The following is a 17,130-nucleotide window of genomic DNA, read 5'->3' as shown; positions in this document are numbered from 1 at the left end:
TTTGATGCAGCAACACAAAATCAAAAATGCAAATCTTGTTTTCTCCAGAGGAAACAACAACTGCAACTGCACCACCAACAACCACAGCACCAACACCCAATGAATCAATAACAAGGATTCACACCACAGGGAAGGAAACACCCAAAATAAGAACACAGTTTAATTGGGAAGAAGTAGCACACTTGGTAATGAAATGACAGCGACTGGGAAACCACGAGAATCACCAAACGTCATCAAAGGGAACCACACACACCAAACTATACATTTCCCAGGACACAACATGAATCAAGCAACACGTACGAAACGAGAAGTGCATTAAGTGGAGCGCATACCTCCACCACACAATGCCTCATCCACAAGAACATACTGCGTTCAATACATTTTTGATATATGATGGGATATATCGTTTTTTGCCCGATCACCCAATTGTGAAGAATCACTTTAAAAATCACACAATTCTCCGATGCAGATCCGGAGTAAGAGCTTCACTAAAATCGAATCAATTCGTCTGAGCCACACACCCAACATGTCCAATAAGTTTCGTCCGTGTTTGTCCACAACTTTTTGAAATATCCTGAGATATATCGGTTTGGCCCGAACTCTGAATTGTGAAGAATGATTTAAAATCTTCCAGAAATCGTATCCAGAATAGGATCTTCACCAAAATCAAAGCATTTTTTGAGGATCACCATTTCACACTGTACACCAAGTTTGATCCGAATCCGTCAAAAACTTCTTGAGATATCATGCCACACATGGTTTTTGGCTCGATCTCTCAATGCTGAAGAATCACAAAAAATGATTGTAGTCGAATTCGGATCTCGATCTTCCCCCACATCGAATCAGTTCCTCCTTGTGACACACAGAAGGTTTCCACAAAATTTCATCCAGATCCGTCCCCAACTTTTTGAGATATCCTGCACAAAGTCAAACAGACAAACAAACAAAGGAGAAGGGCAATTGGGAGAGTGCATACATCCATCCTGTAATACCTGATCCAGGAGATCATTTCTGGCCCAATACATTTTTGAAATATGCGATATGTCGTTTTTGAGCCCGATCTCTCGATGGTGAAGAATGACTTCAAAAATTCTTGCGTCGGATGAGGACTCAGATCGTCAACATAATCAAAACAATTTGTTGCGGACACCCACCCATTCTGTCCACTAAGTTTCATCCGAGTTTGTCAACATCTTTTTGATAAATCGTGCTGAATTCTTTCGCCCATTCTTTCAATGATGAAGAATCACTGAAAAATATTATAAGGTCCGGTTCCGGACATCGATCTTCACCAAAAATGAATCTTTTCTTCCATGGAACACACCAAACATGACCACCATGTTTCACACGAATCCGTTCACATCTTTTTGAGATATCCTGCACACAGACAAACAGAAACAGACAGAAAGGGGTGAAAACATAACCTCCTTCATCTTCGATGGTGGAGGTAACAAGAAGACAATGTTGTTGCGAGCAAGATACTTGCAGAATACATGAAATATATTTGACCTTAAAAAAATAGGTGGTTGAATTCAATGATCAAATTTGAAACTCCTCTTCAAATTTGTTGTGACTCAGATGAAAATTTACAATTTTAGAAATCTCGCCCGTGTTGATGACCTTTGGCCTCGGTTGACATTTTGACCTCAAACAAAAGTCTTCTTCCTTTTGAGAAACTCCACCAAAAGGTGAAGTTTCATGAAGATCGGTTTAAAATTGTGACCTGGATGTGACGAACAGACAAACAAACAGACAAACAGACAGAATTGCAAAATTGACTGACCAATATATTTGAAAAAATTTCGATTTTACAAGTAACAAACAGACAGAGAAAGGAGTGAAAACAAAACTTCAACTTTGTTGGTGAAGGTAACAACAACAGTATTTGTGTTAACAACAAATCAAACATTGAAATCAAATGAAACTATTAACCAATCATGGAAATCTTCTTTTCTCCAGAGGTAACAACAACCACTGAAACTGCACCGATAACGATCACAGAAACAACACCAACAACGTCAGAACCAACAACAACTCCTCCTCCAACTCCAGGTGAGGAACACCTGGACCAAAAACTGCATATTTTTATTCAAACAGAATATCCAAAACACTTTGATTATGACATGAAAATTATTATGGAACCAACACAAACACTGTAAACAACATTTGAGTCAACGACAGTATCAGTAATACCATTGCCATAACACCACACAAATCAAGCAGAACATCATACGAGCAGCATTCTTTGATGCAGCAACACAAAATCAAAAATGCAAATCTTGTTTTCTCTAGAGGAAACAACAACAACTTCAGCTGCACCACCAACAATCATAGCACCAACACCCAAAGAATCAACAAGGATTCACACCACAGGGAAGGAAACACCCAAAAGAAGAACACAGTTTAATTGGGAAGAAGTAGCACACTTGGTAATGAAATGACAGCGACTGGGAAACCATGAGAAACAACAAACTTCATCAAAGGGAACCACACACACCAAACTATACATTTCCCAGGACACAACATGAATCAAGCAACACATCCTAAACGGGAAGGGCATTCAGTGAAGCGCATACCTCCACCACACAATGGCTCATCCAGAAGAAAATGCGGGGTTCAAAACATTTTTGAAATATGATGGGATATATCGTTGTTGTCCCGATCGCCCAATGGTGAACAATCACTTTCAAAATCAAATAAATTTCCGATGCAGATCCGGAGTAAGAGCTTCACCAAAATCGAATCAATTCGTCTGAGCCACACACCCAACATGCCCACTAAGTTTCATCCATATTTATCCACAACTTTTTGAAATATCATGACATATATGTCGGTTTGGCCTGAACTCTGAATGGTGAAGAATGACTTTAAAATATTCTAGAAATCGGATCTTCACCAAAATCAAATCATTTTTTGATGGTCACCATTTCACACTGTCCAGCAAGCTTCATCCGAATCCATCCACAACTTCTTGAGATATCATGCCACACATGGTTTTTGGATCGATCTCTCAATGGTGAAGAATCACTCAAAAAATGATTGCAGTCGGATTCGGAACTCGATCTTCCCCAACATCGAAGAATTTCCTCCGTGTGACACACAGAAGCTGTACACAAAATTTAATCTAGATCCATCCACAAGTTTTTGAGATATCCTGTACAAAGTCAAACAGACAAACAATCAAAGGAGAAGTGCAATTGAGAGAGTGCATCCATCCACCCTGTTATGCCTGATGCAGGAGATCATATCTGGCCCAATACATTTTTGAAATATGCTATATGTCGTTTTTGAGCCCGATCTCTCAATGGTGAAGAATTACTCAAAAAATTCTTGTCGGCGGATGAGGACTCAGATCGTCAACAAAATCCAAACAATTTGTCCGGGACACACACCCATTCTGTCCACCAAGTTACATCCGGGTTCGTCAACATCTTTTTGATATATCGTGCTGAATTGCTTCGCCCAATCATTCAATGATGAAGAATCACTGAAAAATATTATCAGGTCTGGTTCCGGACATGGATCTTCACCAACAATGAATCATTTCTTCCATGTAACACACCAAACATAATCACCATGTTTCATACGAATCCGTCGACATCTTTTTGAGATATCCTGCACACAGACAAACCGAGAAACAGACAGAAAGGGGTGAAAACATAACCTCCTTCATCTTCGATGGTGGAGGTAACAAGAAGACGATGTTGCGAGCATGATACTTGCAGAATACATGAAATATATTTGACCTTAAAAAATAGGTCGTTGAATTCAATGATCAAATTTGAAACTCCTCTTCAAATTTGTTGTGAATCAGATGAAAATTTACAATATTAGAAATCTCGCCCGAGTTGATGACCTTTGGCCTCGGTTGACATTTTGACCTCAATCAAAAGCCTTCTTCCTTTTGAGAAACTCCACCAAATGGTGAAGTTTCATGAAGATCAGTTGAAAATTGTGACCTGGATGTGACGAACAGACAAACAGACAAGCAAACAGAATAACAGACAAGCAAACAGAATAACAAAATTGACTGACCAATATATTTGAAAATTCTTCGATTTTACAAGTAACAAACAGACAGAGAAACGAGTGAAAACAAAACTTCAACTTTGTTGGTGGAGGTAACAACTACATTATTTGTGTTAACAACAAATCAAACCTTGAAATCAAATGAAACTATAAACCAATTATGGAAATCTTCTTTTCTCCAGAGGAAACAACCACTGAAACTGTACCGACAATGATCACAGAAACAACACCAACACCCTCAGAACCAACAACAACTCCTCCAACTTCAGGTGAGGAACACCTGGACCAAAAACTGCATATTTTAATTCAAATGGAATATCCAATACACTTTGATTATGACATTAGAATGATTATGGAATGTATATGTGTATATATATATATATATATATATATATATATATATATATATATATATATATATATATATATATATATATATATATATATATATATATATATATATATATATATATATATATATATATACATACATATAGATATTCAAGCCGGTAGGCGACATGGGTGGTCGCTTTATAATTGCATACTAGAGATACAATTTTGACGGATCGGGCTGAAAATTTTTGACAAAGAGGTTGATGATAGTTCGCATAAAATCGCGGAAGCCATTTTTGATTTTCTAAAAACTTGTTTTCTTCGGATTAAAAAAAAATTCAAAGTCCTGCTGCTTGGTAACGGTGGTGTCCACAGCAACTGTGCTCAAATGTATACAACTAGATCCGGGTATGAACCTACCAGTCAAGTTTCATCAAAATCGGTTGACTCCTCTGGCCTCCAGAGCTGTCCATTACATACATACAGACAGACGGAAAACCTTTGAATAATGGTAGTCTTGCGACCACCCAATACATACTGTATTTGATGAATCACCCAATACATACTGCATTTACTGAATCACCCAATACATACTGTATTTGATGAATCACCCAATACATACTGCATTTACTGAATCACCCAATACATACTGTATTTGATGAATCACCCAATACATACTGCATTTACTGAATCACCCAATACATACTGTATTTGATGAATCACCCAATACATACTGTATTTGATGAATCACCCAATACATACTGTATTTGATGAATCACCCAATACATACTGCATTTACTGAATCACCCAATACATACTGTATTTGATGAATCACCCAATACATACTGCATTCACTGAATCACCCAATACATACTGCATTTGATTAATCACCCAATACATACTGCATTTGATGAATCAGCCAATACATACTGCATTTACTGAATCCAAAATAATGTTCTTCACGGTGTAAATAGTTTCAATTCGTTTGTAAAATTTGTTTTCATTTTGTGGAATTTCGCTGGACTCACATTTGTTTGTTCCACTTGAACATTTAGTGACAACAACACCACCTATCCTTTCCACGAAACTCTCAACAATCTCAACTACGACACTCCCAACAACAATCCCCATGTCCTCCATGACCACTCCAACGGTCATTACGAGAGGTAAAGGAACCTGCATTTGTCTTGTTCTGTTGAGATTTTTTTGTCGGTTCAAACTGGCATCTTAAAGACGAAACATTGAATGATCATGATCCACTTTTATAAATCTGATTTGATGATGACTGGATTAATGTTCACATATTGACATTTTTAGTGATAACAGAGCGAGAGAGCAATTTAATTTGCTTTTGTTGACATTAGCGTATCTTAATTAATTATGTGTTCTCAACAGTATTCTGGCTTTGGTATTAACAATAAAAAGAATCCAAGCAACAACAGCAAGGAAATTTACAAGATATAATTTTGTTTTCTCTTCGTGCAACTCGTGCACCGCCTCCTGAAGGGAGTGGCAGAACCGGTCATTGTATTATCCTCTCTGGGACATATATATGTATATGTGGATTACATGAGATCGAGGATTTGTTCAATTCGTCTGCGGAGGGGGGTGGGGGGGGGTGTGCAATAAAATAATGACTGTTTTTACACACATTTTTTTTTTTTGGCTTTTTCTTTTGGCTTTTTCTTGAGGAAATACTTCATGGCCAGATGCCCTTCCTGACGCCAACCCTGGTCGCCTTTTACGACACTCAGGGATATGGTACACCTATTCTTACTGGGGCATACACCAGGACCAGTACACTGGTACTCATTTTGCCGAACTCGAAGGATGGCAGGCTGAGTCAACCCCCTGGTGTTAATTCAGCAGCCAACGGAGCTTAAACTCAGAACCCTAGAATCCCAAGCCACCACCCGAACCACTAAGCCAGCACCAGGCTTGGGGTGGGGGGTGATTGCAATGAGAAGCACATAATGCCTCAAGTTCATCAGGTTTCCTCCTTTTCAGTTTCATGTGAAACAACAGTTTCGACTTTTTCGAAAGCTTATCAGATGTGGTTGTGGTTTCATGTTTTTTGGCCTCCAGGAGGGGTGTCACACAAAATGCCATGAAAATCTATTTATACACGTCATCACAGCATTTGTCCAATGGCTAAACACCCCTTGGGAAACGGGGATATTATTCCTTTTAATATTGTATTGTAATAGCATCGATATGATGCGAATGTCATTGTTGTTATTCCTTTTGTGATTGGAAGCGGCCTTGAAAATACTCCATGAAGAGCACTCCGTCTGGCTTCGTTCGGATTTAGCCCTCCACAGAAAAAAACACTCTTGAAGGGGAACATTTAGACGCTGCAACTGCCGTCGTGGAACCATTCGTCCTCCCACCAAGAACGTTTGTGTGTGAAAAGTAACGACCGAATGTATCCCAGTCAGGCAGACAGACAAACGGGCACAAAATTTTGCATTTTTGATTTGATAACATTTCAAGCCACAGATCTTTCCAAGCAGGTGAAAGCTTTCAACTGTTTTTCTTTGAACGGTTCTTGGCAGTTTTTCCATTCTGTTCTTCTCATTGATGATCATCTATTACAAAATTAAACTTCGATGGTTTTTACATCACAGAGTTTGTATTGCAGTGCAAAGATTGCTAATTCGGTTTGTTACAAGAGAAGGCAGATAATGCAAGTCAACTGGTTGATTAATTTCCAATAATTGATTCCCTTTTGAACGTAGAATGCACGGGATGGGGAGATCCTCACTACACCAGCTTTGATGGAAAGAAATTTAATTTCCAAGGAACCTCCACATATGTAATGCTACAGGTAAGGTGAAGTGAGCTTGTTCAAAGAAGAGTGCAGATATTTATGATGTAAAATGACAAAGATTTTCATGAAAAACAGCAATATATTTTTGTAAATGCTTGAGAAGTTGATGAATAATTGGTGAAAACCACATCACAGACTGACAATTATAAAAATATGTATCTTTGTTCAGCTTTGCAATGAAACGAATTGGCGGGTGTTGGTAAAGAATGAGCATCGCAATGGGAAGACCAAGGTTTCCTACACCCGGGAAGTGCTCACGCAAGTGTATGGAAAGGAAGTACAGTTTTTCGGAAGCAAGCGGTTCAAGGTATTTTGTTCACAATCACATCAACATAATCAGTTTTACCTTTATTGCATTTGTTCTTTTTTCTGATTTGTACATTGTTGGTTTGCCCGAAAACTAACTGGATTTAATTTCTTGCAGCTGGATGGGGTTCTTAAAAACATGCCATACAAATTCTCCAATGGATCAGACTCATTCCATGTGCTCCATTGGGGTCGCTACCGTTACCTGATTACTGACTTTGGCCTCGAGGTGTTGTACGACGGTCATCATAATGTGCGTGTGCGTCTACCAAACACCTTCTCTGAGAAGGTCTGCGGCCTCTGTGGAAACATGGACAGCCAGACCAGTAACGACTTCAGAATGAAGAATGGCACGTTGACGGACAATGCGGCACATTTTGGGAACAGCTGGAAGATTGGTGATGAAAACAATGAGTATGTTGGTCTCCATTGCCTTTTTACTTTCATTAAATAAATACCTCACGACATCTTGTTTGCCATTTGTCGTGTGTTGCACTTTTGATTGATATTATTTCATGAAGATCACAAAACCTCAAATGAACACATCTGCAATCAATTGCGAATTTTTTTTTGACCGAACTCACAGAGATGTTGATGATGATGGCACAATCCTTGTGCTGAACGCAACGTTGAAGGAGACAGCAAGAAGGAACGAATCTTGTGGGATGTTGCTCCTGAAGGATGGCCCTTTTGCTGCTTGCCATAGCAAGTTCGACCCACGCGTTTTCTTGGAGGACTGCGTGTTTGAATATGTTGTCCGTGATATGGTGAAGGAAGCGCTGTGTGAAGCTTTGGAGTCATACTTTGTCACCTGCTCAGCTGATGGAGTGCAAATGCAAACATGGAGGAAACCAGATCTTTGTCGTAAGATGGCGTTAACATTTTGGGATTGTCATTTTGTTTTCACAAATAACAACAGCAAATATAGCATGTGTGTGTTATTGATTAATTATTATAATTCTAATGACAGACGTTTTTATGACCAGGATTTCCTTTTCTTATCTCTCAGCTCTACAATGCCCATCAAATAGCTCTTACACAATGTGCGTTCCCGACACTGTTGCAACTTGTTCCAACTCTGAAACGAAAGAATTACAACAGAGCACTTGCGTTGAGGGCTGTGAATGTGATGCTGGCCTTTTGTGGGATGTGGATCGTTGTATCACGGAAGTGGAATGTGGATGTATGCAGGACAACAGTTATTACAACGTGAGTATCGGGACAAATGAATAAAAACCCTCCACTGGAGAGTCACACAACAATGAATCGTGAATGTTTTGTTTTTGCGATCATGTTGTTTGCAACTTTGGATTGTCATGAAATTGTATCGGCAAGGATGACACTGAGGATTTCTCCACAGTTCAATGAGTCCTTCATTACTGAGGGTTGCAGTCAACAGTGCACCTGCCAAACCGGTGGAAATATCAGCTGTGTATCTTTCACGTGTGACTTGAACGTCAATCACTGCAAAGTGAAAGAAGATGGAATCTTGGGCTGTGTTCCAATAGGTAAGATTTAAGCAAAGGGAAGTGGCATCTGCTTTGAGAGGAAACATTTCTTTTCACTTTTTCTTCCATCCTCTCCCTGAGCAGAAACAATCCTCTCCTCTTGCAAATAATTTAATTTGTTTGTATAATATATGTGAAAGTAAAACTCAATCATGATGGCAATTGTTGGAAATGTAAAACATTCCTCATGGACTCGGATTTTCTTCTCTCTTTCAACGATTGATTTGAAAGTTTCTTCATTGAATGGAATATCTTGCTCGAATTCATGAACTGGTTGTCAGTAATCAACTCTAAGGTTTGTCTTTATTATACGTATTTCCTTCATGGTGACGTTTTCATTGTTGATGTTCAAACAAATGTCTGCAGCTTCTCACTATTTTCACATATCATTGTGTTGCTTTGGTCTGTTGCAAATGATGGAAGATATTTTCGTCTTTTTGTTTCAATCACAATTCTCAAGGGACTGCGTTTTCACCAGAACTCATATGTGATCCACACTGCTTGCTTGCATCATGCTTTTCATCATTTGAATATGTTTGTGTGTTTGTGAAACAAAACCCTCTTGTGACTATTCCTGACATTTTGCTCGCTTTCTTTGGAAAAAGATTGCAGCAAGTGAGGTTAGCGCGTCGCTTCGATTGAAGTTGTGGTAAAATTTGCCTGCACTTAAAAATATTTACCAGATCCTTTAAGCTTCTTTGTCCCAATTGTGGAGGAATAGAGGGAATGCAGATCAACTGTAAAGCACATCAAATTCCACTGCCCGACTTAACACTACTTAACACAAACAAAGGGGTGAGGTGTAAGATCACATCACAAAAGTGAGAATAATATAATAAGTAAAGAGATGCAACATTGCTGTGCTGTTTGTTGTTCACCTGGTTGTGTGTAACTTATATTTTGCCATTTGCTTACTCCATTTTTTTATTGCCTTTCTTCTTCATGTGAAAGTTTTTTTTTCATGTCATGTTTTACACATCATGTGTGCATAAGGTCCTCCGTGAGAGTCAACAACAATGGGTTCATGACTATTTACCCCATTTTTCAGGTGGTTGTTCAAATGTTGGCATTCCTCCATTTGGCTCTGTCCATGGTGTCAGCTTCCTGGAGACCCAAACATTCTGTATCTTTCTCGACTTTTTCAATCCATGTGTTTTTTGGATGTTCTGTCGATTTTCTTCCTTTAATCACGATCATTACTCCTTTCTTTGTAATCTCATCTTCTCACATTCATTGCACATGACCACAACAGTTGCATCATCCATTCTGAAGCTCTTCTTCATCAGCATTGATATTTAATCTCTTCCTCATTTCTGAGCTGTTCTTTCTTTCAGAGACAATCCATTTGTCCATCGTATTATTGTAATTTCTGCCCTTTCCATTAGTTTTGCCATCTTTCATCTGCATTGCCCATGTTTCTCCTCCACGCATCAATCTTTTCCACAAAACTCTCAACAATGGAAATCCTGACAGAGCAGTGTGATGCAGCCTTTATTAACTCAAACCTTTGCAGAGAATGGAATTTTTGTGTGCTTCATCCTCCCACATAATTTTCACCATTTATTCTCGTCTGATGTTATCTCCATTTCATGACTAATTTACAGACGGATAGCCGGATGGACAACCTGAAAACATAACGCCTCCGGCTTTCAGCGAGGGAGGCATAAAAATGCATTTTACAAATTTCACGTTTCACCTTCTGCAATTATTCGTGCAGTTCCTCATGAGCTGTAATCATGAGTGAACTGGCAATAACAGGGAATCTTCTGTACTTTCTTTGCAATATCACAAGGAATTTTGTGAGCAAAAATATTTCATGAAGTTCTAAACTTCACTTTTAATATTGCGCAGATTTGGAAATTGATCATCAAAATATGATTTAACCAAAAACAGTGCTCTTGATATAAAATATAATCAGTGTTTCAGAGCATTAACAGAACGATTGCATTTACTGAATCCAAAATAATGTTCTTCATGGTGTACATGGTGTCAATTCGTTCAGGAAATTTGTTTTCATTTGGTGGAGTTTCACTGGACTCACATTTGTTTCTTCTTGTTGAACATTTAGTGACAACAACATCACCTATCCTTTCCACGAAACTCTCAACAATCCCAACTCCGACACTCCCAACAACAATCCCAACTCCGACACCCTCAACAATCCCAACTCCGACACTCTCAACAACAACCCCCATGTCCTCCATGACCACTCCAACGGTCATTACGAGAGGTAAAGGAACCTGCATTTGTCTTGTTCTGTTGAGATTTTTTTGTCGGTTCAAACTGGCATCTTAAAGCCGAAACATTGAATGATCATGATCCACTTTTATAAATCTGATTTGATGATGACTGGATTAATGTTCACATATTGACATTTTTAGTGATAACAGAGCGAGAGAGCAATTTAATTTGCTTTTGTAACATTAGCGTATCTTAATTAATTATGTGTTCTGAACAGTATTCTGGCTTTGGAATTGATAATAGAAAGAATCCGAGCAACAACAGCAAGGAAATTTACGAGATATAATTTTGTTTTCTCTTCGTGCAACTCGTGCACCGCCTCCTGAAGGGAGTGGCAGAACCGGTCATTGTATTATCCTCTCTGGGACATATATATGTATATGTGGATTACATGAGATCGAGGATTTGTTCAATTCGTCTGCGGAGGGGGGTGGGGGGGGGGTGTGTGCAATAAAATAATGACTGTTTTTACACACATTTTTTTTTTTTGGTTTTTTCTTTTGGCTTTTTCTTGAGGAAATACTTCATGGCCAGATGCCCTTCCTGACGCCAACCCTGGTCGCCTTTTACGACACTCAGGGATATGGTACACCTATTCTAACTGGGGCATACACCAGGACCAGTACACTGGTACTCATTTTGCCGAACTCGAAGGATGGCAGGCTGAGTCAACCCCCTGGTGTTAATTCAGCAGCCAACGGAGCTTAAACTCAGAACCCTAGAATCCCAAGCCACCACCCGAACCACTAAGCCAGCACCAGGCTTGGGGTGGGGGGGGGTGCAATGAGAAGCACATAATGCCTCAAGTTCATCAGGTTTCCTCCTTTTCAGTTTCATGTGAAACAACAGTTTCGACTTTTTCGAAAGCTTATCAGATGTGGTTGTGGTTTCATGTTTTTTTTGGCCTCCAGGAGGGGTGTCACACAAAATGCCATGAAAATCTATTTATACACGTCATCACAGCATTTGTCCAATGGCTAAACACCCCTTGGGAAACGGGGATATTATTCCTTTTAATATTGCATTGTAATAGCATCGATATGATGCGAATGTCATTGTTGTTATTCCTTTTGTGATTGGAAGCGGCCTTGAAAATACTCCATGAAGAGCACTCCGTCTGGCTTCGTTCGGATTTAGCCCTCCACAGAAAAAACACTCTTGAAGGGGAACATTTAGACGCTGCAACTGCCGTCGTGGAACCATTCGTCCTCCCACCAAGAACGTTTGTGTGTGAAAAGTAACGACCGAATGTATCCCAGTCAGGCAGACAGACAAACGGGCACAAAATTTTGCATTTTTGATTTGATAACATTTCAAGCCACAGATCTTTCCAAGCAGGTGAAAGCTTTCAACTGTTTTTCTTTGAACGGTTCTTGGCAGTTTTTCCATTCTGTTCTTCTCATTGATGATCATCTATTACAAAATTAAACTTCGATGGTTTTTACATCACAGAGTTTGTATTGCAGTGCAAAGATTGCTAATTCGGTTTGTTACAAGAGAAGGCAGATAACGCAAGTCAACTGGTTGATTAATTTCCAATAATTGATTCCCTTTTGAACGTAGAATGCACGGGATGGGGAGATCCTCACTACACCAGCTTTGATGGAAAGAAATTTAATTTCCAAGGAACCTCCACATATGTAATGCTACAGGTAAGGTGAAGTGAGCTTGTTCAAAGAAGAGTGCAGATATTTATGATGTAAAATGACAAAGATTTTCATGAAAAACAGCAATATATTTTTGTAAATGCTTGAGAAGTTGATGAATAATTGGTGAAAACCACATCACAGACTAACAATTATAAAAATATGTATCTTTGTTCAGCTTTGCAATGAAACGAATTGGCGGGTGTTGGTAAAGAATGAGCATCGCAATGGGAAGACCAAGGTTTCCTACACCCGGGAAGTGCTCACGCAAGTGTATGGAAAGGAAGTACAGTTTTTCGGAAGCAAGCGGTTCAAGGTATTTTGTTCACAATCACATCAACATAATCAGTTTTACCTTTATTGCATTTGTTCTTTTTTCTGATTTGTACATTGTTGGTTTGCCCGAAAACTAACTGGATTTAATTTCTTGCAGCTGGATGGGGTTCTTAAAAACATGCCATACAAATTCTCCAATGGATCAGACTCATTCCATGTGCTCCATTGGGGTCGCTACCGTTACCTGATTACTGACTTTGGCCTCGAGGTGTTGTACGACGGTCATCATAATGTGCGAGTGCGTCTACCAAACACCTTCTCTGAGAAGGTCTGCGGCCTCTGTGGAAACATGGACAGCCAGACCAGTAACGACTTCAGAATGAAGAATGGCACGTTGACGGACAATGCGGCACATTTTGGGAACAGCTGGAAGATTGGTGATGAAAACAATGAGTATGTTGGTCTCCATTGCCTTTTTACTTTCATTAAATAAATACCTCACGACATCTTGTTTGCCATTTGTCGTGTGTTGCACTTTTTGATTGATATTATTTCATGAAGATCAAAAAACCTCAAATGAACACATCTGCAATCAATTGCGAATTTTGTTTTTGACCGAACTCACAGAGATGTTGATGATGATGGCACACCTCCTGAGCTGAACGCAACGTTGAAGGAGACAGCAAGAAGGAACGAATCTTGTGGGATGTTGCTCCTGAAGAATGGCCCTTTTGCTGCTTGCCATAGCAAGTTCGACCCACGCGTTTTCTTGGAGGACTGCGTGTTTGAATATGTTGTCCGTGATACGGTGAAGGAAGCGCTGTGTGAAGCTTTGGAGTCATACTTTGTCACCTGCTCAGCTGATGGAGTGCAAATGCAAACATGGAGGAAACCAGATCTTTGTCGTAAGATGGCATTAACTTTTTGGGATTGTCATTTTGTTTTCACAAATAACAACAGCAAATATAGCATGTGTGTGTTATTGATTAATTATTATAATTCTAATGACAGACGTTTTTATGACCAGGATTTCCTTTTCTTATCTCTCAGCTCTACAATGCCCATCAAATAGCTCTTACACAATGTGCGTTCCCGACACTGTTGCAACTTGTTCCAACTCTGAAATGAAAGAATTACAACAGAACACTTGCGTTGAGGGTTGTGAATGTGATGCTGGCCTTGTTTGGGATGTGGATCATTGTATCACGGAAGTGGAATGTGGATGTATGCAGGACAACAGTTATTACAATGTGAGTATCGGGACAAATGAATAAAAACCCTCCACTGGAGAGTCACACAACAATGAATCGTGAATGTTTTGTTTTTGCGATCATGTTGTTTGCAACTTTGGATTGTCATGAAATTGTATCGGCAAGGATGACACTGAGGATTTCTCCACAGTTCAATGAGTCCTTCATTACTGAGGGTTGCAGTCAACAGTGCACCTGCCAAACCGGTGGAAATATCAGCTGTGTATCTTTCACGTGTGACTTGAACGTCAATCACTGCAAAGTGAAAGAAGATGGAATCTTGGGCTGTGTTCCAATAGGTAAGATTTAAGCAAAGGGAAGTGGCATCTGCTTTGAGAGGAAACATTTCTTTTCACTTTTTCTTCCATCCTCTCCCTGAGCAGAAACAATCCTCTCCTCTTGCAAATAATTTAATTTGTTTGTATAATATATGTGAAAGTAAAACTCAATCATGATGGCAATTGTTGGAAATGTAAAACATTCCTCATGGACTCGGATTTTCTTCTCTCTTTCAACGATTGAATTGAAAGTTTCTTCATTGAATGGAATATCTTGCTCGAATTCATGAACTGGTTGTCAGTAATCAACTCTAAGGTTTGTCTTTATTATACGTATTTCCTTCATGGTGACGTTTTCATTGTTGATGTTCAAACAAATGTCTGCAGCTTCTCACTATTTTCACATATCATTGTGTTGCTTTGGTCTGTTGCAAATGATGGAAGATATTTTCGTCTTTTTGTTTCAATCACAATTCTCAAGGGACTGCGTTTTCACCAGAACTCATATGTGATCCACACTGCTTGCTTGCATCATGCTTTTCATCATTTGAATATGTTTGTGTGTTTGTGAAACAAAACCCTCTTGTGACTATTCCTGACATTTTGCTCGCTTTCTTTGGAAAAAGATTGCAGCAAGTAAGGTTAGCGCGTCGCTTCGATTGAAGTTGTGGTAAAATTTGCCTGCACTTAAAAATATTTACCAGATCCTTTAAGCTTCTTTGTCCTAATTGTGGAGGAATAGAGGGAATGCAGATCAACTGTAAAGCACATCAAATTCCACTGCCCGACTTAACACTACTTAACACAAACAAAGGGGTGAGGTGTAAGATCACATCACAAAAGTGAGAATAATATAATAAGTAAAGAGGTGCAACATTGCTGTGCTGTTTGTTGTTCACCTGGTTGTGTGTAACTTATATTTTGCCATTTGCTTATTCCATTTCTTTATTGCCTTTCTTCTTCATGTGAAAGTTTTTTTCATGTCATGTTTTACACATCATGTGTGCATAAGGTCCTCCGTGAGAGTCAACAACAATGGGTTCATGACTATTTACCCCATTTTTCAGGTGGTTGTTCAAATGTTGGCATTCCTCCATTTGGCTCTGTCCATGGTGTCAGCTTCCTGGAGACCCAAACATTCTGTATCTTTCTCGACTTTTTCAATCCATGTGTTTTTGGATGTTCTGTCGATTTTCTTCCTTTAATCACGATCATTACTCCTTTCTTTGTAATCTCATCTTCTCACATTCATTGTACATGACCACAACAGTTGCATCATCCATTCTGAAGCTCTTCTTCATCAGCATTGATATTTAATCTCTTCCTCATTTCTGAGCTGTTCTTTCTTTCAGAGACAATCCATTTGTCCATCGTATTATTGTAATTTCTGCCCTTTCCATTAGTTTTGCCATCTTTCATCTGCATTGCCCATGTTTCTCCTCCACGCATCAATCTTTTCCACAAAACTCTCAACAATGGAAATCCTGACAGAGCAGTGTGATGCAGCCTTTATTAACTCAAACCTTTGCAGAGAATGGAATTTTTGTGTGCTTCATCCTCCCACATAATTTTCACCATTTATTCTCGTCTGATGTTATCTCCATTTCATGACTAATTTACAGACGGATAGCCGGATGGACAACCTGAAAACATAACGCCTCCGGCTTTCAGCGAGGGAGGCATAAAAATGCATTTTACAAATTTCACGTTTCACCTTCTGCAATTATTCGTGCAGTTCCTCATGAGCTGTAATCATGAGTGAACTGGCAATAACAGGGAATCTTCTGTACTTTCTTTGCAATATCACAAGGAATTTTGTGAGCAAAAATATTTCATGAAGTTCTAAACTTCACTTTTAATATCGCGCAGATTTGGAAATTGATCATCAAAATATGATTTAACCAAAAACAGTGCTCTTGATATAAAATATAATCAGTGTTTCAGAGCATTAACAGAACGATTGCATTTACTGAATCCAAAATAATGTTCTTCATGGTGTACATGGTGTCAATTCGTTCAGGAAATTTGTTTTCATTTGGTGGAGTTTCACTGGACTCACATTTGTTTCTTCTTGTTGAACATTTAGTGACAACAACATCACCTATCCTTTCCACGAAACTCTCAACAATCCCAACTCCGACACTCCCAACAACAATCCCAACTCCGACACCCTCAACAATCCCAACTCCGACACTCTCAACAACAACCCCCATGTCCTCCATGACCACTCCAACGGTCATTACGAGAGGTAAAGGAACCTGCATTTGTCTTGTTCTGTTGAGATTTTTTTGTCGGTTCAAACTGGCATCTTAAAGCCGAAACATTGAATGATCATGATCCACTTTTATAAATCTGATTTGATGATGACTGGATTAATGTTCACATATTGACATTTTTAGTGATAACAGAGCGAGAGAGCAATTTAATTTGCTT

At 39.1% G+C, this 17,130-nt stretch overlaps 1 protein-coding gene across 1 annotated transcript in view; it reads left to right on the top strand.

Annotated features, from left to right (window-relative positions):
• The first annotated feature begins 1,937 nt into the window (after positions 1-1,937).
• Positions 1,938-17,130, top strand: part of LOC147007436 (IgGFc-binding protein-like) — a 51,503-nt gene continuing 36,310 nt past the window's right edge. Inside the window, exons 1-17 of the mRNA XM_085867159.1 lie at positions 1,938-2,052; positions 4,212-4,298; positions 5,418-5,528; positions 7,101-7,189; positions 7,362-7,499; positions 7,617-7,912; positions 8,085-8,362; positions 8,508-8,707; positions 8,859-9,006; positions 11,075-11,236; positions 12,811-12,899; positions 13,072-13,209; positions 13,327-13,622; positions 13,797-14,074; positions 14,220-14,419; positions 14,571-14,718; positions 16,784-16,945. Of these exons, the coding sequence (XP_085723285.1) occupies positions 1,938-2,052; positions 4,212-4,298; positions 5,418-5,528; positions 7,101-7,189; positions 7,362-7,499; positions 7,617-7,912; positions 8,085-8,362; positions 8,508-8,707; positions 8,859-9,006; positions 11,075-11,236; positions 12,811-12,899; positions 13,072-13,209; positions 13,327-13,622; positions 13,797-14,074; positions 14,220-14,419; positions 14,571-14,718; positions 16,784-16,945 (2,935 nt within the window). The remainder of the gene's footprint in view (positions 2,053-4,211; positions 4,299-5,417; positions 5,529-7,100; positions 7,190-7,361; positions 7,500-7,616; positions 7,913-8,084; positions 8,363-8,507; positions 8,708-8,858; positions 9,007-11,074; positions 11,237-12,810; positions 12,900-13,071; positions 13,210-13,326; positions 13,623-13,796; positions 14,075-14,219; positions 14,420-14,570; positions 14,719-16,783; positions 16,946-17,130) is intronic.

Source organism: Eptatretus burgeri, unplaced genomic scaffold (assembly GCF_056783735.1).
Source record: "Eptatretus burgeri isolate ZD-2024b unplaced genomic scaffold, Ebu_testis_v1 Ebu_testis_scaffold_171, whole genome shotgun sequence".
In the NCBI taxonomy this organism is placed as follows: Eukaryota; Metazoa; Chordata; class Myxini; order Myxiniformes; family Myxinidae; genus Eptatretus; species Eptatretus burgeri.
Note: the sequence above shows the minus strand (reverse complement) of the source record. Positions and strands in the feature narration are given on the sequence as shown.